General features: G+C 41.1%; 1 protein-coding gene across 1 annotated transcript; it reads left to right on the top strand.

The window, feature by feature from the left end:
* The first annotated feature begins 17,090 nt into the window (after window positions 1–17,090).
* On the top strand, window positions 17,091–18,431 carry LOC135092845 (uncharacterized). The gene has a single exon (XM_063991587.1). It carries the CDS (start codon window positions 17,091–17,093, stop codon window positions 18,429–18,431), a length of 1,341 nt encoding a protein of 446 aa, XP_063847657.1.
* Window positions 18,432–25,030: the final 6,599 nt, after the last annotated feature.

Raw genomic sequence — 25,030 nt, 5'->3', positions numbered from 1 at the left:
ATATGACAAAAAACCCCCAGATTTTGACTCATATCTCACCCAAACTGAGAAAGGAGGTGATACAAGGACTGAAAATGCATGAAATTTGAATATATTTCTGAAATTTTCTCGATCTTTTCAAAGAAATTAATTAAAGAAATTTAAGAATGAACTTCGTACAGTAGCCTTAAAAAAAGACCCCGGTTTTTAAAAAGAAGGCAGTATTACTCTCCAAAGGAGGTGGAAGTATTCTGACTGCTCTGCTAGCCCTTGCAGTAACAGCTGTTACTGCAAAAATGAAAGAATATTGCCTCGTCCCAGTGTCCATCGCCGAAAAAAATTATGAACACCGTCACCACCACCACCACCACCACAACAACCACCCTGCATTCATCTACCACACCGAGACTAACTCAAACTCCCTTATCTTCTCTTAACAATCCTCCGTTAGATGACTTGATTTGTGTCGCCGTGCCACCTCTTACCTTGCCACCTCGAGAGTACGGTATATCACTCGTTGAGTTGCTGGATGGAAAATCTAATATTGCGTGGGATAAAAAGGGAAAAATTTTTGCCTCCCTTTTCCGGATTGAACATGATACATCTGTTTATTATCTTGGTTAATCCTAAAGTCAAATTCTCGAGTCAAGAGAAACCACTAATTTACATGTTATTCCGTTTCGCGCAACTGAGTCCTGAAAGTATATGAAACATGAGACTAAGGACAAACCTGGTAGGTGGAACGTGGTTGGCTTACTAACAAAGAACCCTCATGGTGAAACTCACCGATAAGATCTGGTCTGAATATCTGCCTCCAACAACGATTCCTCCATGGCGATAGCTGGCAACTCAAGACTGGCAGGTAAATGGCCTGCCGTGCGTGAGAGATAATGTTTCAGTCACCATGAAGCTACAAACAGTTACGGGAAGACTCAACGATACTGAATTTGCCAGTCGTGGGAATTTTCTGATTTGCGCTGTAAACTCCATCGGCTGTGACTGTTTTGGACTTGCGAATGACTTACATTAAGCGCACCGACAAGAAAGTGTTTATAGTCGCAGAAATGGACTTTATAGCCGAAGCAGGGACAATAGTGATGCAAGCAACCCTAGAAAAGGAAGGAAACTCCCCTTACCTTGTCGTCTCTTAAACGCAATTTGGATAGGGGGCCGCCATCGAGGATAACAGTAAAGCCAGGCCTGCTGTGAACACATGCAAGACTGGCATTATGTCACCGGCCAAAGAGAAGATACCAAGAACAACCGCCCACATTATTTCAAGGTCTCCATGAAGAAATTAACCGTACTGGCCATAGGGCATAAGGAGGTGGAAGAAATGTTCATCCCAGCAGGATTAGGATATCGTGGCAGACTGGATGGTGAAAGGTAGAAATATTACCTGCCAGCAATACAAGCCCTGGCGGTCAGACTGCAGCCTTTTGGTATACAAACAAACGTTTACCTGGATAAAGTATATGTGCAATGAAAACCAGTTCATAAATGTCATCTGGTGGTGGAAGAGTGTTCAGTTGTTAGCTAGCCATGATGGGAGATGAACATTACTTATATTTGATTAATTTAGGGAATCAGGACGTGTATCCCGATAGCACACCGGGAAAGTTTGAAAATAGACTTATTCCTCCTTTACGCCTGGATGCCAATAAGGATTATGAAGTGGCTCTGGTTAACTGTTTATATCCTAAGACATATTATAGTATACCCAAAACGATTATTCGAGTCGCATAGAAATCTGGGCGACCGCGCATGTCAATCCAGAGCATTCTTATCCTCTGTACACCTTCATACCTTAAACCAACATCGAAGCCGGTGATACGAGGTATATGATTCATATTATTAATGGTGAACTTTCAGACGCCTTTACAGATACCCTCAAAAGACACTTTTCACTTTATTTTAAGAAAAAAAAAAGCTTTCCTGCAGTATAATAAAACACTGCACAGGACGGACTTGTTTACGCATAAAGGTATCAGTACAACAGACGACCACTTTGGTGAATTTACCATGAAATTTAGTTTCCGCATGACTCAGATACGAGAACCCGGGAGAATACCCTCTTTATGACGCAATAACACCCTTTGGTGAAAATATCACTCCGGTGCCGGCTCCCCTCCCCTCTCGTCAGGATGGTGTAGTAGATTTCGCCCTTTTCTTTTCAGACTGTGTAGCTCCCATAATAAATGGGTGAATTTATTGTTCGCGATTACCATGGAAATTGCAGGAGGGCGAGATTTTCACCAGATCACGTACAAATCTCTTATTAAAGACCACTTAGACAATATTGCTATAAAGGTGACTGATCAGAAGGGTAGATCCTTTAATTATGGGTGGGACAAGACCATGGTGGTTTTACTTCACATCTGTCGTAAGTAAATAAATAAATATCTCACTTTCTGTGAAAACAAGTTATCACCAACAACCATGAAGAGTATGTTCATCCCTCCCAATCGTTAGGACTTCGATACTCTTTTTAGAAAGTCACACCAGGGGCGGTGGGTTAGATGACATCAGAATATTTCTGTCCCCGCCTGTTCCGCGCGGTAGGAGAGGAGGTGGAATATTTAATGTGCTTAGCAGACTCGCAAAAAAAGCCGTACCCTTTCTCATGAAAAATGTCCCCCCGAGACCGTGCGAATGGGGAAAGACGTATTAGTCGATGTGCTAGTGGGGCGAAACTTACGCGAATCTTTAAAAACAAGAGGCATGTCAGCCCTGAAAGGCGTTGGACAAAGACTTGCCCGAAGCAGGGACGGGCGCGTCCACAAACCTATAAAAAAAAAAAAAAAGCCAACAAAAGAAAGTCGAAACCTACACGCCTACACAGCTAAGTCATGCTATTAAAGCAACATATTCGACATGAAAGCGTTAGTATAACGCAAAAGATGACAGAATACGGACTCGATGTGCAAGGGAGTGGTACAACCATCTCTTTGCGACTCTACGCGGCAGCGGTTTCGGAAGTTTACCTCGCGTGTCGTGTCTGAGAGCCATAGAAAGTTTTATTGCTTATCGAAACAAGCTAGATATATTACCCGTGAATTTAGAGGAACCCAACAATGCCATTAATGATAGCTATATCAGAATTCCATGAGTCGTGGGACAGCTCCTCGATCTGAGTGCACTCATGATAGACTTGTAGGCACCCGTGATGAAGGTGGATGGATCGAAATTATGTGACTCGGATGATGTGGTTTTTCTTAACAGTTTTAGTAGCACACTTTTTAAAAGTTGTACATGTTATTTCAATGAACAGATGGTAGAGTCAAATACCCTCTTTTACTGTCATAGTTTCGTTAAAATGATAACGTCGAATCCCCACGAAAAATTTGACGATTTTGATAAAATCGGATGTACTTCCTTCTTCTTCCGCGAGGTAACATGGAAGCGTATAGTGAAGAATACTTCACGGGGAAAATAAACAGGAAAAGGAAATCGTTGCCGACCTTAAAACACACGGAGTTAGTATGACGGCTCCCTTGCTGATGGACATGGCGAGTCTGGACGCTTCTGGATGTGAGAGTCAGACTGGAACTAGCTAACAAGTCGTGGATTTTTAACACCCATCAGGACGGTGAAACCTTTAAATTTATTCTCGAATCGACCAAGCTATGGGTCGATCGTGTCGTGCCGCATGTGTCGGTCTTGGAGTCGCTCAATTTATCGCTCGCCTCGAAATCAATCCAATACACATATAACCGAACCCTGTATGAAACCTACGTCTTAGGTATCAATCAAACGAGTTCACTAGAGAAGTTACCTTTTTGCATATATTATTCCACAGAACCTCATGATGTTTATCGTAGACATGGACAGCATGTCTGGCTCTTACAGGGAAAATGGTCTTTATTTCACTCACACCGATCTCTCTCACGTTCACATAACCATTAACAGTTCCACTGTTTGCAACACCCTCAGTGAATTTCCCCATCACGTTTCTTGACTCCTTTATTCAGCACTCGAAGGTCTGGGATTAGAGACAGATAACAATCTAATCCTCCCGGCCTTTGCGGCAGGGGAACGTTATGCGTCTTGAATTTCGTCACGGAAGACGTGGAAAACGGGATTCCACTCGATAATTCTGAGAACATACGCGTGACTCTTACAGTTAATACAGGTCAAAACAAAAATCTTCCCATAATCTTCTTTGTAGGCACAACGAGCGTAATAGAGGTAGACGCTCACCGCCAAGTCACAAGTCAGGTTAATGCGTAAAACAAAATGAATGCACTGGAAATCAAACGAGGATTAGTCGGCATGATGGGGGATAACGTAATTTTTTCAGTCTGTCTCCTTCAAGGTTACATCAGTAGGCTGCTTAATCAGGCAAAGCAACATCTAAAACCCGCGGTCTTTATTCTCAACACTGAATTTGGGAGAAACCACTAATCACTTGGATCACTGGATCGCTGTATACATAAATTTTCAAACACTAATCCTGGGTTACTTTGACAGTTATAATCCACATCCCAGTATTAATTCACTGACCTTATATCGCTTTATACAAGCCAGTCCATAGATGAATGTGTATAGATTAGCCTATCGAATGCAGGGAACGCAATCCATTATTTGTGGAATTTATACCATGTATTTCTGCTTTCTGCTCAGTCATTAACACCTTAAACGTGTCATGCAGTGTATTCATGGAACTTTTAAGAAAGGCTAGTATTTCTATAATGATAAACGTTTAAGATACAAGCTCTTTCATGGTAGGCAGGTGGAAGAAGGGGGACCACCCACGCTTAGCTTCGGGACAATAGGCACATATGCTAAACTTCTGTATGGGTTGCTAGTTTGACGGTTTTAATAATAATATGTATAAAAGGCGGCAGTCATAACAACATTGGGACACTAGCACAGGCTAGACACAGACATCTACTCCGACTTTACCACACCAACCTCCGGTCTACCACGAAAAAGAAATGGCCAAACGTTCTGCCACTGCTAAAACTGGTAAGTGCTTTTTTTTTTTTTTTTTTTTTTTTCATTATATTCTTATTGTGATGGTGTGCTCACAAGACGAAGGTCCTGTGAAAGTACTCTCTTGTGATGGCATGTGCAGATGGTCTCGTTTCTATGTATTTCTCTCTCTCTCTCTCTCTCTCTCTCTCTCTCTCTCTCTCTCTCTCTCTCTCTCTCTCTCTCTCTCTCTCTCTCTTTTTTCAGGTGGACTTATAATTAACGTAAATTATTACTATTTTTGCCCTGACAACAAGGAGAAGGAGGAACAGCCTGACCAAGCTACTGTTACAGTCAATGAGTTGACAGTGACAAGGAGGACTTTCCCATACCACATTGCTTAAAAAAAAAAAAAAAAGAGGAAATACCTCACGGCGTCGCCTGACATTTAGCGATTCAGACTTATTCTCCAAAACCAGTTCCGACCAGAAACGATACCATTTAGCGGGCGATTCCACGGTGGTTTTTACAAGTCCGTCCATGAAAAAAAAAAAAAACGAGGAAGAAGAGAAGTAGAAAAAAAAAGAAAGCCGTGGTGTTCAGTCCTAAGGACATCCCTACTTCAACGACTAGGCGGTTGGATCCGCTTGCCATTAAGAATAGGCGTATGGTATCAAGACTAGCCAGTGTAATAGAACCCCCGACCATTGAGGATGATGATGAAGTTTTCGCGTATGTCTCGCAGGCATTTTGATGCCATTGTATTTGCGTATGCTACTTCACTGATTACTAACAATGACATTCTAAAATTGTGTGAACCATTTATGCACTGAATATTGTATAAGCAGTTAACGACTTTGATCATATTCCTCGTCCCCAACTTTGCAGCTGCTGAAAGTAATTTGAATCTCTCTCTCTCTCTCTCTCTCTCTCTCTCTCTCTCTCTCTCTCTCTCTCTCTCTCTCTCTCTCTCTCTCTCTCTCTCTCTCTCTCTCTCTCAACAACCCCCCGGATTTCACCACCCCTTCCTTCCTCAAGGTCATTGTTCTCTCCAACAACCTTATCCCAACGACCTTGATCACTGTAATTCTGTCATGCTGGCTCACCCTAGTGTCAGGAATTGCCATCCCAGGACGGCTCACCTGCTTGATCACTATCATTCTACCATGATGGCTCACCCCAGTGTCAGGATTTGCCACCTCACCCAGGAATCCTCTCTTGCCAGTACAGCTCACCTGCGGCCCTGAGCCGTCCTGGCAAGAGAGGATTTCCAGGTGAGCCGGGATGGCAATTCCTGACACCGGGATGAGCCAGCATGGCAGGATTACATCTACTAGAACATAAGAACATAAGAAATAAGGGAAGCTGCAAGAAGCGACCAGGCTTACACGTGGCAGTCCCGTATGAAATACACCTACCTATTTCCATCTATTATCCCCATCCATAAACCTGTCTAATCTTTTCTTAAATCTCTCTAGTGTCTTAGCACTAACAACCTGATTACTGAGTCCGTTCCACTCATCTACCACTCTATTTGAAAACCAATTTTTTCCTATCTCCTTCCTAAACCTAAATTTTTCAAGCTTGAACCCGTTATTTCTTGTTCTACCCTGGTTGCTGATCCTAAGAATTTTGCTTACATCCCCCTTGTTATAACCCTTATAACACTTAAAGACTTCTATCAGGTCCCCTCTTAACCTACGTCTCTCTAAAGAATGTAAATTTAACAACTTCAGTCTCGCCTCGTAAGGAATACTCCTCATCTCCTGTATAATTTTAGTCATTCTCCTCTGTATTGATTCTAATAGACCTATATCTTTCCTGTAATGTGGGGGCCAGAACTACACAGCGTAGTCTAGATGAGGTCTGACCAGCGCCAAGTATAGTTTTAATATTACTTCGGGCCTTCTACTTTTAACACTCTTAAAAATAAATCCTAGTACCTATTTGCCCTGTTTCTGGCCTCTATGCATTGTTTTCCTAGACGGAGTTCAGAGCTAACTATAACATCTAAATATTTCTTGTACACTGTACCTACCAGAGTTTGGTTGTTTAATGTGTACCTAATGTGTGGATTTCCTCTACCTACGCTAAGTACTTTGCATTTATTGATATTACATTGCATTTGCCATCTATCCGTCCATTCATTCATTCTATATAAATCTGCCTGCAAGGTGATGGCATCCGATTCTGACCCAATTAATCTACCTATCTTTGTGTGATCCGCAAATTTGCTAACATCACTACTAATTCCACTATCCAAGTCATTGATATATATTAGAAATAACTATGGCACTAATACTGATCCCTGTGGCACCCCACTAATTACATGACCCCACTCGGATTTCGAGCCGTTTGTTACAACTCTTTGTCGCCTGTCGCTAAGCCATGACCCTGTGGTGAAGCCATGACCTGGCTTCACACCTTCCCACATATCCCGTGTGCCCTAACCTTTCTCAGGAGCCTTTGATGGCGATACCTTGTCAAATGCTTTACTAAAATCCATATATAAGATAACATAACTATCACCATTATCTGCTGCCTTGTACACTTTACTGTAAAAACTTAACAAGTTTGTCTGCATCATATCTTCTCGGACGCCAGCTTTTGATGTAAATATCTTTGATTGTGTGTTGGCTACTACTTATATTGTTATGATACTTCATAATGTTAGTCTGCAATTGTATGATATCTGTACTTGCGTGAACGCTATCTATTTTTATTTTCATTTTTAGTCAATACATGACTGACTTCTACCGGAGTTTATGTATTATTATTCAACGCTGGTTGGCTACCTACCCTGCAAAACAACCTAGTCCTTCGAACCGGATACAGCGGTTACCGTGATTCAGCTGTGTTGTCACTGTGCTTGAGGAGTGCTGTTGCCTGCCCCGCCAGCCAGCCTGTGACGTTAGATGTGGTGCTGAATCTACGGCCAACGATGGCAATGAGAAGAGTCTGAATTTCTTTTTGGACCCTGGCATTAATCTTGTCCCATATGCTAGCAGTTCTGAATTTCCATGCAGATCTCATGGGTTGCCAGAGTGACATTAAGGCTGCATTCCATCAAGTACTCATTATAGAAGACTACCGTCAATAAGTGCAGTTTTTATGGGATTATAAGATTATCAGAGTTCCATTCGGGCTCACTTGCTCCCCATTTAGGTTACTTCACGCAATTACCTCCCACCTGCATAAATACCCTGGCAAAGAAACTCACCTGCGCCATTTGATCGAACATGATTTCTACATGGATGATTTATGCCTCATTTTCTCTTCAGCTGAAGAAGCAGAAGTTAAAATGGAAGAAACGAGAAACGTTTTCGCTACTACAGGTATGGAACTTCACAAAATGTGAATGATAGTAATGCTCTCAGATGATTTTCGAATCCTCGGTATAGGATGGAACACCGCCACTGATCATCTGGCTGTACGCATACCCAGGCAAGAATCTCTACCTTACACAAAGAGTGAACTGCTCTCTTCTATCGAGGCCTTTTGACCCCCGCGGGGTACTAACCCCTTTTTTATTTGGGGTAAAGAAATCTTTTAAGACAATGGAAGGATCATCTCGTCTCGACTTGGACAGCAAAACATACGCAGCCATCCAGGCAGAAGTGAGAAGATGGTGGATAGACGCATTTGACACCTCCGAAGTATCGCTCCCTCGCTGTGCTGGCAAGTTGATAGACCCAACTACTATCTTTTGCATGTTCTGTGACGTTCCTCAACGTGCCTATTGTACTGTTGTCTACGCTATCCAAGATGGAGAATCACACTTACTAGTAGCCAGGCGATGGAATGCTAACAACAGTTGTGCAACATACCTGCGGCCCATTCACACTAACAAACTGCATGCCATTACCCGCACTGCATGGATAAGGCGTTTTTTGTCACAAAGTTTGCTATTTACCTGCAGAACGCCAGACTAGCCAACTCTGCCTTGAAGAACAAAAAAAAAAAAAAAATGCACATCACTTTTGGATACATCTAGCGCATAAGAAAACTTACTGTGCTGAGCTAGACGCCTTACAAAGCGGGACTTTATTACCATCCCATTCATCTCTCTCGAAAGCACGACTACGCTTCGGTGAAGACAGATTACTGAAGGTAATCATTGATGATGTCTTCATCAATGATCTTCTAAACCGAACTTTTTGTCCTCTCCACTTTTACGCTGATGATACCATCCTCCACTTTTCCATGTCTTTTCGTAGACGTCCAACCCTTCAGGAAGTAAACATTTCACGCAGAGAAACCACAGAACGCATGACTTTTGATTTCTGATTGGGCAGAGCAAACTTAGTATTATTCAATGCCTCATAAACTCAATTCCTCCATCTATCAGCTCGACACAACCTTCCAGACAACTATCTCTTCTTCAATTACACTCAGCTATCCCCCTCTTCTACACTGAACATCCTTGGTCTGTCCTGTATTTATGATCTAAACTGAAAGCTTCACATCTCATCACTAGCTAAAACAGATTATATGAAGTTAGGCGTTCTGAAACGTCTCTGCTAGTTTTTTTTTTTTTTTTTTTTCACACTTCCAGCTGCTAACTCTTTACAGGGACCTTATCCGTCCAAGTACAGAGTATGCTTCACATGGTTCCACTCATACCGATCTTCTAGACAGGGTGGAATCAAAAGCTTTTCGTCTCATCAACTTCTCTCCTCTAACTGACTATCTTCAGCCTCTTTCTCATCGCCGCAATGTTGCATCTCTTGCTATTTTCTACCGCTATTTTCAGGCTAACTGCTCTTCTCATCTTGCTAACTGCATGCTTCCCCTTCTTTCGCGGCCTCGCTGCAAAAGACTTTCTTCTTTCCCTCACCCCTATTTTGTTCACCTCTCCAATGCAAATGTTAACATTATTCTCAATCATTCTTCCCTTTTTCTGGTAAACTCTGGAACTCCCTGCCTGCTTCTGTATTTCCACCTTCCTATGACTTGAATTCCTTTAAGAGGGAGGTTTCAAGATGCTTATCCTTTAATTTTTGACTACCGCTTTGGATCCTATTACGGTACCGGCATTTCAGCGGGCCTTTTTTTTTTATTGGATTTTTGTTTCCTTTGGCCGGTGCTTCACCTACATAAAAAAAATAAAAAAATTAAAAACGCACTAACGAACTCTCCATGACCATCTTGCCTGACATACCCTTATCATAGACGATGCTCACCGTCAATGCTTCCACCAAGGTACCCGTACCAATCTGGCCGTTTTATCTGCTGAGTACTTGGTCAGGAGGAAGACTGTTCTTCGGGCAGTGAGAGCCTGTGGACGATGTCGTAGATACCAAGGACTCTCATAACTCTAAGGAGTTCACTATTGGGATTTCGCATTGAACCAGCCCGAGCCTTTGCTGCAGTCGGAATGGACTACTTTGGACTGATCTATGTCAACGCTGGAGAAAGAAAAGTGTGGGGTTTATTAATAACCTGCGCTACCTCGCGTGCTGTGCACTTAAAAACCGTGAGGATACAGTGTGGAAGATTTGCAGCTGGCTCTTAGACGATTATTTGTGCTTTGGGGAACTCTATCTCTTATTGTCAGTGACAACGAAAGGTTCTTTAAAAAGCTGTCAGATCAGCTATCTCGCCCCGCATGCTTGGGCTATATTTCAAAAGAGGATTTTGAGAAAGATTAGTGGCCTGCGTAAGGAAGTCCCTCAAGATCACTTTACATCAATTTCACTTTTTTTCTTTGAGGAGCTCGTTGTCATCTTGTCATTCACTTGAACCTTCACCCCCTAACAACAGACAATGGAAACGCCTCTCTCACTTCTGTGCATTTCCTCTTGTTACATCCACTCGAGGAGTGATCTCGCCGGCTATTGATCCGAAAGCCATCCTGGATCGAGTATGGCGTAACAGGATGCGAGTCTCGGAGCACTTCACAAAGAGATGGACCCGAGGGTACCTGCAGGCTTTAGGAACATGGAACACCACTCCACGAGGACACCCGAAAACCTCGTGTTGGAGCAGTAGTCTTGGTGCACGGAGAGACCAACAGGACTCAGTGGCCAATGGCAAGAGTCGTATCCCTTGTCTCAGGGCGTGATGGACACCCCTGAGCTGCCACTGTATGCCACTGTATGTGTTACGCGTCGTCCACTCAACAAGCTTCATCGTCTGGAAGCATCATCAGAAACAACTAAAGAGGACGATGTAACCTTTTCAGTGGATCTCCAACCTACTCTCGAAGCTGCTACAGACACCGGTACTATGATACAGTCAGCTGGGTCAACTCAGTTGACGCTTAAGCCTTCGCTAGTTACGAGATCAAGTCGTGAAATACGTCACCCGCAACGACTTGGATTTACTGCAAATAGTTAAATATTGTGAAACCTAGTCATGGATTTCAGGAGGGGAGTATGTTGTATTATCATTTCAGTTAAATAAAGGGTCTCGTGGGATTATTGTTAAGTATATAGAGGAGTTCAACAGTAGTTGGATGGGCAGTTAGTCTATGTATTGACTGAAAACGACAACAAAATAGTGTTCACGCAAGAACAGATTTTATACAATTACAGACTAATATTCAGCAATATCATAATATAAATAGTAGCCAATACACAATCAAAGATATTTACATTACAAGCTGGCGTCTGAGAAAGTGCGCTGCTGGCGCTGGCGACATACTTGCCATAGGGTAGCAGGTACCGACTCACAAGGTAGGCGAGCTGGCTGTGGTAGGTAACAAGTCGTCTTCTCGTAAGGTAGGTGAGGTGGCCGTGGTACGTAGGTGTCTCCTCAAAAGGTAAGTGAGGATGTGTGAGAGGAGCCGTCGTTTGCGAGGAACTGACTGCTACCGTCGAGTTCCGTGAAAAGGTAAAATGGCATGCTTGCTACTTGGTATCTACGACACCGTCCACAGGCTCTAACTGCCCGAAGAACAGTACTCAGCAGATAAAAAAAAAAATAAAGAAGCCAGAGTGGTGCGGATACTTTGGTGGAAGCATTGACAGTGAGCTTCGTCTGTGATAAAGTGTGTCAGGCAAGATGATCATGGAGTTAGTTAGTGCATTTTATTTATTTATTTTTTTATTTTATTTTTTTTTATGTAGGAGGGACACCGGCTAAGGGTAACAAAAATCCAATAAAAAAAAGACCCACTGAAATGCCGGTACCCTAATAGGGTTCAAAGTGGTAGTCAAAAATTAAAGGATAAGTGTCTTGAAACCTCCCTCTTGAAGGAATTCAGGTCATAAGAAGGTGGAAATACAGTAGCAGGTAGACAGTTCCACAGGTTACCAGAGAAAGGGATGAATGATTGAGAATACTGGTTAACTCTTGCATTAGAGAGGTGGACAAAATAGGGGTGAGAGGAAGAAGAAAGTCTTTTGCAGCGAGGCCGTGATAGGAGGGGAGGCATATAGCTAGCAAGATGAGAAGAGCAATTAGCAAAGACTTGGTCCTCAGTAGATCTTCCTGGTTGAAAGCCAAACTGGTCATTACATATTAAGTCATTACTGGTCGTGTAATCATAACTAATTTTGCACAAAATACGTTCAAATTACTTTTCACAGACTGGCTTCAAAGATACAGGTCTCTAATTTATAGGGTCGTGCCTAATCCCATTTTTTTTAAATTGGAACAATAAAGGACCTCTTCCAGGGAGCAGGATATATAAGAAGCTTTAAAGATAAGAGATAAAGGGTATGTAACTTCATACATACATGATTTCAATAAGCATGGGTGAATCTCATCTGGTCCTATTGAAGATGAAATATCAGGAACAGAGAGTGCAGCCTTAACGGAATCCACAGAGATGTCAATATGCCAAATATTCTTGTTAAAAAAAATGGTGCGGCTCAGGATGATCAGGGACGTTTCGAACATATACAGCGGAAAATGTTGCAGCAAAAATATTACCCATGCCCTCAGCATCCTTAACAACATTTCCATTACCTGACTTAAGTGGACCTACTCCAGGTTTACCTACCTTCTTATTGCGTATATATGAATGGAATAGTTTTGTGCTGTGTGAGACTATCAACTAGGGAAGGTTCATATTCTGCCGGTATCTTAGTGACAAAATTTCTAAACTGATAATCAATATCTAGATAGAGTCTCAATAAAGCAATAGCCTCCTTACAGTTTCTTCCTAATTGAGAACGGCTTCACTTATATTGTGTCCATAATAACTCTAGCCTCCTAATCAGTGACCGTGGGGGTCGAGCATTCCATTTAAAGGATTTTGTATCTGCTTTTATTTCAGTGCAGGGGACGTATTTATCAATCAAAGGCAATAGGATATTATAAAAACGAGAGAACATGCCATCCAGGTTGAGGTGAAAAAAAATCATAATCCTAGTCAATAGTAGACAGACGACTACTAATCTTATTGTACTTAACCTTATACCAAAGTCTGTGTCTCCCAGACCTGAAATTACTTGAGAGATGTAACAACATAAATCTGGGCTTTGTCCACATTTAGGGAAAGGGGGAAGTACCGGAACCTCCCCTACACTCTCACCTTCACTAGTCAGTCTAGTCAATACAAGATATAGTACATTGCCCGATGCCAGAAATATTGGTTCAATAACCTACTGTATAATTCCAAGAGAGGTAAAACAATCATAGAACTGACGGTTCTTAAGTGTTAACCCGTAACCAGGTAAATCGCCACCCAATGAATTGACGGTAAATTAAAATCCTTACCCAAACAAAAATTACAGGGAAAATTAATAAGCTGGTCATCATCAACATAAAAGTTAGAAGGTGGACGGTATATTGTGACAATGTATAAATCATGATGAGGAAGATGAGCTGCTACCACATTAGGTAATTGTACACTTACCTCAGCATAAATTAGGCCTGATCTCAGGTAGATACACACACCAATTGTAGGTACATTACCTAGAACATCTTTCCTTAACATTACATGATTAGGAACATCCATAAATGAACTAGAGTGGAGGGAAGCAACCAAGATTCACTAATACCCAAGACTGAAATATTATAATCCTGTACAAAAGAATGCACATAATTAGTTTTATTAACAATTGAATTAACATTAATGTGAGCAATATACAACTAAGAAAACCACCAGTATCATCACCGCTGAGGGACTAACTACTAGGTTGAGAAAAAATCAGTGTTAGACTGGAACACTTCTGTGGCTGATGTTACCTCGGTATTCTGGGAATCACTTGGTGCCGTCTCTCCCTTGGCAGTCTCCCACCTAGCACGTGAATCTAGCCCTTGTCTGTATGTAAGGTCTCTGTGTAGGAAGACTGACGTGAACCTGCCTGACTGTTTCAGTTTGGAGGATAAATCCAAGAGGGATTTCCTGTCACCATCATTTACCTTGCCCTTATAAATACCTTTTTTCCTACTAATGGAGACGGGTTCAATTAGACTTACCTACTGTGCAAGCGGTGTCAACATCAGAATTAGGAAGTCCACGAATAATGACTGAATTCCGTCTAATCTCGCGCTCTCTTACCTCACGAATATGTCTACGTATCCTTATGTCCATCTGGTCATCAGTAGCAGCAAAACCAGCTGGATGTACCTGAGACTGAGCCTGGGGCAAATTGGTTATCAGTGTCCTAACTGCAGCACAAAGTGAAGTTACCATTTCATGTAATTGTTTTATAGTTGCCAATTGGTCAGAATCAGTGTCAAATGAATGCTTGGGACTTTTTTGGGGAAGGACGGTTGATCCTGCTTGACAGACAAACGAAAAGTATCCCTTTCCCTTCAAGGTCAACGATGTCTTTAATAACTTTGTCCGGTAGTCCCATACACATGGTGAACGGGTGAAACCACCCGTCACACCAATCACAACCTATGGCATCATCACCAACATTGAAATTGCATGTGCCACAGAGGATTTGAGCACACGCTGCACCAGTCCCAACTGTTGTCTTAGACACATTACTCTAATTAGACGGGACGGCACGATCAGCTGTCGCAGCAGAAAAGGATGAGCGCCAACGATCTCCTAAAACGAAAGACGGAAGGGCGTCCCTTCCACGCACCGCAGGCTTACCTCCCTAGGCAGGTTTATATCCCTAGGCCACGGTACTAACCACGAGGGGATATCAAGCGTACCAGAGTACAGGGAGTAATCCCATGGCAATGTAAGCAAGGGGCCCCGGGGAGGGAGAGCACAGCGGCACAACGTTCACCCTCCACCACAGTCACCCTGTGATATCCAGTCAGTATATGAGGAAAGATGTAGGTGTTAGGATTGTATCTGCTTTGGTGACATTAAATGTACCTTCCGTTTTGGTATGCCCTTGTAGATATCCTAGAGTTGGTTATTGGCGGCCCTGATATTCCTAATAAGAACTCTCGTGCATTATTCTTGGAACACTATTCCACACATTTCGACTCCGTCTCTATATTTACAGACGGCTCAATATCCGCAGGTGGAGCCAGATTTGGTGTTACCTTTCCTTCCTTCTTTCGAGGGGTTAGCCTCCCGGTGTTGCTTCTATTTCTATGGCAGGGGTTTTTCTCATTATCCTGGCTTTAAGAAATATTTTTACTCTTCCCGTCTCATCTTTTACAATTTTTAGCGACCCTTCCAGTGTTCTATCCGCTGTTCATCACTTCAGCCCTTTTTAATTTCATCCACTTGTTTTATCGATTCTTGAGTGGCTCTATCTTTTACAGGATAGAGTCTACCACGTCGGATTTTTATTGGGTTCCTGCGCATGTTGGTGTTCTGGGGAATGAGAAGGCCGATAGGCTAGCTAATCAGGCGGCAATTCGGGTTGCTCCTTCCACCCCCATTTCCTTTCATGACTTATATTCATGACTTATAAAGTGGCAGTTCTTGCGAGTTGGCAGGTGGGAAGATTTGGTTGCCACCACTAAGATGGGTGATATAACTAATGTAACTTTCCGTCCATGGACGTACGTTCATGTGCAGGAGCGCCGCTCAGAGGGGCTTACATTGCTCTTACACGTCTCACTCATGGTTACCTCATATTCCGGGAAACCTTAGTTCCCCTTACAGTGCGACACTTTCTAGTGGACTGGCCCAGTCTGGTGGAGCTGCGGGAGTGATACCTTTTCCGTTATCGCGATGAGAATGGGACCAGATGTCGCTGATATTTGAAGAGAGCGCTCTCTCTCTAAGATACGAGGTCCATATGTTTGTGGAGAAGGTAAGTCTTCTAAACAAATTATAGATTACGTTTTAACTGTCATTTTATTTCATTTTATTTTATTTATTTATTTATTTATTTATTTTCATTTATTTATTTATTTATTTATTTATTTTATTTATTTATTTATTTATTTATTTTATTTATTTATTTTTTATTTTTTTTGAGGCAAGTGAGGAAGACACATAACGAACAACGCCGGGCCTTAGGGCCTGGATCAGCGGGGCCAGTGTCTTGGGCACATTACGAACAACGCCAGATACTTGGGTTAGTGGGGTCACTGTCTTGGGTATGAAACGAACAACGCTAAACACACTGGTCTGGGTCAGCTGGGTCAATACCACATCACTTTAAATCACATTGAATTATTAATGAATAATTAATAAATAGTTAATACAATGAAATATCAACTCTCTCATTTTTAGCACTTTAGAATTAGATGTTTGATTCCATTTTTTTTTTTTTTCATGTTTCCTTTTTAATGATATTTTTTAAATTTTTACCATACCTATAATTTTGTTTTTAATATCAACATTGTAAACCCTAATCTTTGCTGCTTTCAAAGTTTTGTAGCGGCGCCATATGACCGCGATGTTGTGACGCTGACCCAAATCAATCAATCAATCAACCTTCGGAAGTTTATTTATAGTATTTCATATCATTCTTCATAACGTACGTGATACTACGCAGTAGTATTGTGTACTATACTCGCCGCACCGAATATTGGCCGGTGAGGCGGAGCTCGGGGATTCCCCCAGTGGTGCTACAAGTAATTTGTTATAGATTATAACACTGTCTACTCCTTCTTGTAACCCCGATTCACCTCCTTAACCCTTGTGGCTCTCTCATTGTTATGATTTTTTGTCACCCACCACCACTGAGATAAATATCAAAACAATGTTTTCTATACAAAGGTCTCGTTTCCTCAAATAGTAAACTTGGCATATCAGCGGACGTGAGCGACATTGCCGCTCTTCTGACTCCGCCCACCGCCCAGGACCACCCTCGCTCAAGGACGTCAGTCTGCATTGAGAATCGATGACAGACGGACGCACGCACGCACTCGCCATGGATGCCCGTGCCCCAACCTCGCCATATGGCCACCTTCATAGCCAAGCCAGGAAAGTCATTTTTAATGTTAATAGGTACTTCTTGGAAGAAAAAGCCAACGGAGCTCCTATACTCCCACCTTCACATGCACTTACAAGAACTGCTATGGCCACCAAAACCAGCGAAAGAACTGTACGAAGGATTTGTTCTGCACACAATCAAATGTTGAACACGGAAGCTGAACCAGACACACCAACCTTCCGCTCACCAAAGAAGAAACATCGTGCTGCACCTGTTACTGACTTTGATGACTTTGATAAGCGCTTATTAAGAAGAACTGTACTGGCGTTTTATGAGAGGAAGGAAATTCCAACTATTTACAAGATAAAAGAAGAACTCCGTGAACAAATCGGCTACAGTGGCTGCGAAAATTCCCTTCGCAAGGTTCTCCTGAAAATAGGATTCAAATTTGCGAAGGTTGATGGCCGCAAATTCCTGATGGAGAGAAATGATGTCCTTGCAGCTCGCACTAAGTTTTTAAGGGAAATGCGGCAGCTTAAACAGTCAGACCACACTTTTGTTTACCTCGATGAAACTTGGGTTAACCAAAACTGCACAGTTGGGAAGTGTTGCACTGATACTTCATCAAAAGAAGCAACAGGAGTCAAACCGCCGACTGGAAAAGGAGCACGACTTATTATTCTTCATGCTGGAACAAAACACGGTTTTATCAACAATGCTGAGCTGTTTTTCCAAGCAAAAAATGATTGTGATTACCATAATCAAATGAATTCAACAGTTTTTGAAGAATGGTTTCGCATGCAGCTACTACCGAACATTCCACCAAACTCTGTCATTGTGATGGATAATGCATCGTACCACAGCAGACAAGTAGAAAAATTGCCAACATCATCATGGAGAAAAGCAGACATCAAGAACTGGCTCAAGTTAAAAGGAATTACAGTCAGTGATGATTTGTCAAAAGCAGAGTTATATGAACTGGCAAAAAATTCCCGTGTGGCAAAGAAGAGGTATGTTGTAGATGAAGTTGCTACAGAGGCAGGACACATCGTCGTGAGGTTGCCGCCCTACCACTGTCAATATAACCCCATAGAGTTGGTTTGGGCCCAGGTGAAGTCATACATAGCCAAAAGGAACAATTTCAAAATGGCTGACCTCAAACCCCTGGTGAAAGAAGCTATGCGTGCCGTCACACCAGAGAACTGGAAGCAAGCAGTGAAGCACGCCGAACAACTCCAAGAACATGACACAAATCAAGACCGAGCAGTTGAAATGTATGTTGACTCTTTCGTTATACACCTATCTGAGAGTTCTGATGACACTTCGGAGTCGGACTAAAATGTCATAGAGGATTAGGCCTACGGGGGAAACCTCTTAAAAATAAAACGCGCCTAGACTTTTACCTCAATGGTGGTGTGGAAAAAAAGTCAAACTAAATAAATAAAGTAGACGTGCAGTTTTATTAAATGTATTATATTATGTAATGAGAGAGAGAGAGAGAGAGAGAGAGAGAGAGAGAGAGAGAGAGAGAGAGAGAGAGAGAGAGAGAGAGAGCGGAAGGCTGGTGGGCGTTCCGTGGTATCTTTTGAAGACGCGGCAACACTGGGGAATTTCCCTTAGTAACTCCGCCTCACCGGCCAAAATTCGGTGCGGCGAGTATAGCAGTATTTAATAATAATAATAATAATAATAATAATAATAATAATAATAATAATAATAATAATTGTAATAATAGTAATAATAATTCGTAATACTTCATAGAATATTATGCAGTAGTAGTAGTAGCAGCAGTAGTAATAGTAGTAGTAGTAGTAGTAGTAGTAGTAGTAGTAGTAGTAGTAGTAGTAGTAGTAGTAGTAGTTGTAGTAGTAGTAATAGCAGTAGTAGTAGTCGTAGTAGTAGTAGTAGTAGTAGTAGTAGTAGTAGTAGTAGTTGTTGTTGTTGTTGTTGTAGTTGCAGTTGTTGTTGTCGTTGTAGTAACAGAGTTTGTTGTGCAGTGCAGAAATAGTTGTGGAGTTTTGCAAACATTTTCATGTATTGCGTCAGTTGCTACAAGTATAACATTATTAGTACCAGTAAATTTAGAAATAATACTATAATTTGGTGTACGAGTAGCTTACTAGCCACGAGAATGTAATGTAATGTCTCTTACTGTGACAACTGTACTGAATGGCGGTTGGATAAACTTACCAAAGCTGACCTCGTCACCGTGATGAGGAAAGCGTCTTTGGCAGAAGTTTCCAACACCGCGTTCACTGCCTCAATGTCCATAGACTGCCAGTCTCCACCTGTGAAGGGAGGAGTGTGAGAGAGAATGATAATAATAATAACCAGTAAAACACCTGGAAGGCGACTGACATGCGAAACTGTCAGTAATGAGAGTGTGGAAGAAACTCGCACATTGCGCACTTCGCTAATATTCAAATCACTCTAACTAAAAACTTTGCGAGAGCCGCATGGAAGTTTCATTTTGCGTTCAGTGGTATGTGTCCGCTCTTTTTGAAAGAAACAAAAGTTGGTGAAAATTGCAGAAAACTGACGTTTGGTTTATAAAATCAAATTTTCGGCACCCTTCTACTTTTTGCAAATTACCCATTGACTTCAGCAAATAGAAATATATGAAAGCTATATCATATAAAATTGATAGAGTTGTACTTTCATGTGGTGCAAATTTCATTAGGATCGGCCTTGTACTTCAGGAGATATTAGTGTTTGAATAGCGTTATGGTCGGGCAGGGCAGCTCAAAATGAAACAACCTCCATAGCAAACTTCGCTTCGCTAGCAATAATATTGATAATAACAGTAATAATAATAATAATAATAATAATAATAATAATAATAATAATAATAATAACAATAATAATAATAATAATAATAATAATAATAACAACAACAATAACAACAACAACAACAACAACAACAACAACAACAACAATAATAATAATAATAATAATAATAATAATAATAATGATAATAATAATAATAATAATAATAATAATAATAATAATAATATTATTAATAATAATAATAATAATGATAATAATAATAATAATAATAATAATAATAATAATAATAATAATAATAATAACTTTATTTCTACTGAAATAGTGTTATTCTTTTTTATATATATATAAAAATGCATTATACATTATAAAGTATAAAATATGAATTATGAAATTAAATATAATAAAATAAGAACAAAATAAAACTGATACATATAAAGTATTTCTTTAAAATAATCAAAACCTAAGGCAGTTGACAAGTAATAATATATCCATTGAAAGTGACATCGAAAAGTTATGTCGTCTGTGCATGTTTAAAAGGTATCCATTGTATTACAAATGTTATATTATGTTATGAAGCAATAATCTGTATCCCTTTCATTGCAATATATAACAATTCACAACTCTAAAAAATCAATATGTAGAATCTTTATAAGCAGCAACAAGAAAGAAGGAAATTAAAAAGAACATATTTTGCAATTTATAGCCAGCATGATGTTCGGCGATGGCTGCAGAACAAGAAAAGATGTATGAGTGGTTAGTAATTCGGGAAAAAAATATATGCCAAATACCAATGAAAGGGTTAAATGATGTTCAGTTAGTGTGTGTGTGTGTGTGTGTGTGTGTGTGTGTGCGTGCGCTCGCGCTGGTACCTGTGGTTGTGTTAAATGCTGGTTAAAATCTTATACGCACATTGAGCGGATTATGGTAGTAAGGAAATCCAGGATGAAACAGGTATTAACGTTTCGACAGTCTCAGAGAGAGAGAGAGAGAGAGAGAGAGAGAATACACAAGCAGTGATACAGAAATAAAGATCTACTTCATCCTATGTCCTCTCACCATCATAAACTAATCTATACAACACAACGTCCATTCTAACCAAAACCATTGCCGAACCCGCTCCTGTCTCGACACTGGTCAGACCACTCTCTTGCCTCCATGCCGTCGTCCCGCCCACCGATCAATGTCTAGCATCGCATCATCTGAAGCAGTCACGTCTCCTGGCCTTTCGAGTGATACGGCAGGAGGACTTTGACATTAGTCCTAGATCCAAAAACTGATTTTTTTTTTCTTAAGGTGCGTACATAAATTTAGATACTGCCCGACCAGTATCCCGATAGTTAGAGAGAATAAAGCTGATAACGTCAAAAGCGAGAACACTACACAAGGGAAAAGTCACAACCTGCCATCTAAAGACAACTCTCTTCCTTCACACAAAACTACACGCACCTTATTACATACACACCTTTCACTCAAAATCTTAAATTCAATATGGCGACTCCTGCACCAGCCTCGGATTCTCCGTCTTTTGAGAGGATCAAAAATGTTCCCAGGTCGAACTGCTCTTCTGTTATCAGGTGTCTTGACACCCCCTCTCCCCTCAACGTTTTCTTCATTAAATTCGGTAACATTCCCAGCCTTAGACCTAATTTTCAATGTATAGAACACCATCCTCTACTATTAAACCTCATCTTCTTTTCCTTACGGAAACACTGGTATCTCAGGCAACTGACAGTAGTCCCTTTTCTGTTCCCTCCTACTTTCTTAATGCTCATTTTCAGTCCAAAGCTAGATGTTGCGTCTATGTGCGCAACGACTTAACTTGCTCTCATGCCCACGCTCTTGAATCTCAGATTTTTTTTACTATCTACAGTACAGAGTCACTCTCAAATCAAATTTATCTGTGCTGTATACCTCTCATCTAACTTCTCTGACTTTAAGGAATTCTTTAAGTATTTAAATTCCAAAAGTAAAGCACATCCTCACTCTCTTCCCTTTCGCAGAGATCTCCATTCTTGGAGACTTCAATCCTAGTGAACTAGCCCTTAATTCCACTATCCTCCACGACCTAGAACAACTGGTGCAACACCCTACTCATATTCCTGACCGCCTTTGAGATACGCCCAACATTCTTAGCCTTTTCTCACCTGTAATCCTTCTGCGTATGCTGTCATCCCATCTTTGTTGGGCTCCTCCGTTCACAACTTCATATCTGTAACTTGTCCTATCCCTTCAATCCCTTCTCAGGATTCCCCAAGCCAAAAGCTCCTCTGGCGTTTTGCCTCTGCTATTTGGGGGGAACTGAGGAGGTATTATATTGATTCTCCATGAAAAGGACTACTGCTTCCGTGATAGCTTCTGGCATGAAGGTGTACATTACTCATTCTTTCTCTCGCCCTAAACCTTCCAAACCTTGGTTTAAGGCAGCCTTTTCTCGTGCTATACATGGTAGAGAGGTGACCTACAAAAGATACATGTGCCTTCCATCACCAGAATCTCATGCACATTATATGTCTGCCCGGAATTATGCCAAATGTGTTCTCCGACTAGCCAAAAAATCCTTCATTAATAGTGTCAAAATCTTTCAAGATCTAACTTCACTCGTAACTTCTGACACCTAGCCAAAAGCAAACTCAATAACTTTACTTCTTCATCTTTCCTTCCTTTATTTCAATATGATCATTGTCATTTCATCTCTCTCTAAAACTGAGCTCTTCGCTCAAACGTTTCCTAAAAATTCCTCCTTGGATGATTCAGGGCTTGTTCCTCCCGCTCCTCCACCCTTTGGCTACTTCATGATATCCATTAAGATCCTTTGCAGTGATGTTTTTCATGCACTAGCTGGCCTTAACCCTCAAAAAAATTTATAAACCTGATAGATTCCTTCCTATTGTTCTCTGTAACTGTGCCTATGTGTTTGCAGCTTGCTTAGTCTAACTCTTTCAACTCTGCCTAAAAAAACATCTACCTTTCCTTCCTGCTGGAAGCTTGTCTACATTCAGCCTATTCCTAAAAAGGTTGACCGCTCCAGTCCCTCAAACTAGCGTCTTGTTGCTTTAATTTCCTGCCTCTCTAAAGTTTTTTTTTTTTTTTTAATCTATCCTCAACCTTCTATCTGGTCGCCAGTATGGGTTGTGTCGAGGCGTTGTACTAGTGATCTCTTTCCATACTGAGTCTCGGCCATCCTCTTTTAGATTTTAGTGAAACTTTCGCTGTTGCCTCTGCCTGCCTGCCTGACATATCAAAAGTTTTTGAAAACATAAGAACATAAGAAATAAGAGAAGCTGCAAGAAGCCATCAGGCCTACACATGTGAGTCCCTGTATGAAATATACCTATCTATTTCTACCTATCATCCCCACCCTTAAATCTTTCTAATCTTCTCTCAAAGTTCTCTAATGACTCGGCACTAACAACTTACTGAGTCTGTTCCATTCTCTATTTCAGAACCAGTTCCTTCCTATCTCTTTTTTAAACATAAATTTTTCAAACTTGAATTCGTTATTTCTTGTTCTATCATGATTACTGATCCTGATCATTTTGCTTACGTCCCTCTTGTTATAATTTCTATATCACTTAACGACTTCTATCAGGTCCCCTCTTAACCTATGTCTGTTGCTTAGCTACGACTTTATCCAGTCTAACACCTTTTCATTTATCCCGTGCGCCCTAACCTTTCTCAGGACCCTCTGATGGGTACCTTTACTAAAGTCCAGACATGGAATGTCATAACTATCACTATTATCTGCTGCCTCGTAAACTTTATTGGAAAAAAAACTTAACAGGTTCATCAAGCAAGAAGTTCGTGAAGCCATGTGTCTGATTTATCAAGTTAGGCTATAAAAGTTCAAGACATCAGGATCAAATGAAATATATCCCAGAGTATTTAAGGAATGCAAAGAGGTTATTAGTGTCTTTACGAAATTACTTGACTCAGGTGAGGTACCGGTAATGTGGAGGCAGTAGCCATCTTTAAGAAAGGAGATAAAACTTTAACGTCTATTTATAGACCTGTCAGCTTAACTTCTGTTGTAGGTAAAATAATGGAGTCAGTAAAAGCAAAGAACATTATGGAGCATTTAGATAAATATAACTTGATAAATCAGTCACAGCATGGCTTCGCGAAGGGGAAGTCTCGTATGACAAACCTGTTGAGTTTATGAGGCAGCAGATAATGGTTATAATTAAGACATCCTATATCTGGACTTCAATTAAGCGCTTGACAAAGTACCCCATCAGGAGCTCCTGAAAAAGGCTAGGGCGCACGGAATAGATAGGAAGATGTTAGACTGGATAAAGTCGTGGCTAAGCGACATATCTACCTCCTGTTCTACTATCTCCTTAGTTATGATAATATCTGTCAGCTTCTCACTCTCCTCTGTTCTAAACATCTGGTCATTATTCGGCATTTCCTGCATGTTTTCCTGAGTGAAGACTGCTTAAGAATGCTCGTTCATAATTTTAGTAATCTCCTTCCCAGAACTAACCAGCTCCCTATCTGCTGCCTTTAATGGACCTATTGTTTCTCTATTTTTCGTCCTATATACGTGATGAAATCCCTTTGGATTTGTCTTTGTCTGGCTGGCTGCCTTTAATTCATAATAATTTTTAGCTTTCCTTCTTAACCTCTTGACTGTTCTAACTAATATTGTGGCTTAAAAACCTCTTCCCTTGCCTTGGATCTTTTAAATATACCTCTCTTCAGACCTATGTAATGTTTTAACTGAACAGTCATCCATTTAGGGTTTAGTGTCATTCTTCTGTGATCTTATTGCTCTATAAGGGATGCTTGCTAACTGTCCTGTAAGTAATTTATCAACGAAATATTTATACAACTCATCTACATTTACTTTCCCTAATCTTCTCATCTCGGCCCCTTCCATCCGCTTTATCCTCTACTCACCTCGACCTCACCTCGCCCCCCTCAAAATGACCTGACCCTCCAACATATTTACACATATCTCCCCCTTTCTCATTCCAGCGACCCTTCCGGATACTTCTCCCTCCCTTCTGTCCTTCTGATTTGGGAGCCTGCGATTCACTGTAATAGTCCTAGACAGCCACTCAGCATCAACTCCCTTCCTCGGCAAAACACCACATACCACAGGGATCCTTCCCTTGTCCGTAATCTTATCCAAAGTCTGCCTAAAATTT

This window comes from Scylla paramamosain, chromosome 41 (genome assembly GCF_035594125.1).
Source record: "Scylla paramamosain isolate STU-SP2022 chromosome 41, ASM3559412v1, whole genome shotgun sequence".
Classification (NCBI taxonomy): domain Eukaryota; kingdom Metazoa; phylum Arthropoda; class Malacostraca; order Decapoda; family Portunidae; genus Scylla; species Scylla paramamosain.
Note: the sequence above shows the minus strand (reverse complement) of the source record. Positions and strands in the feature narration are given on the sequence as shown.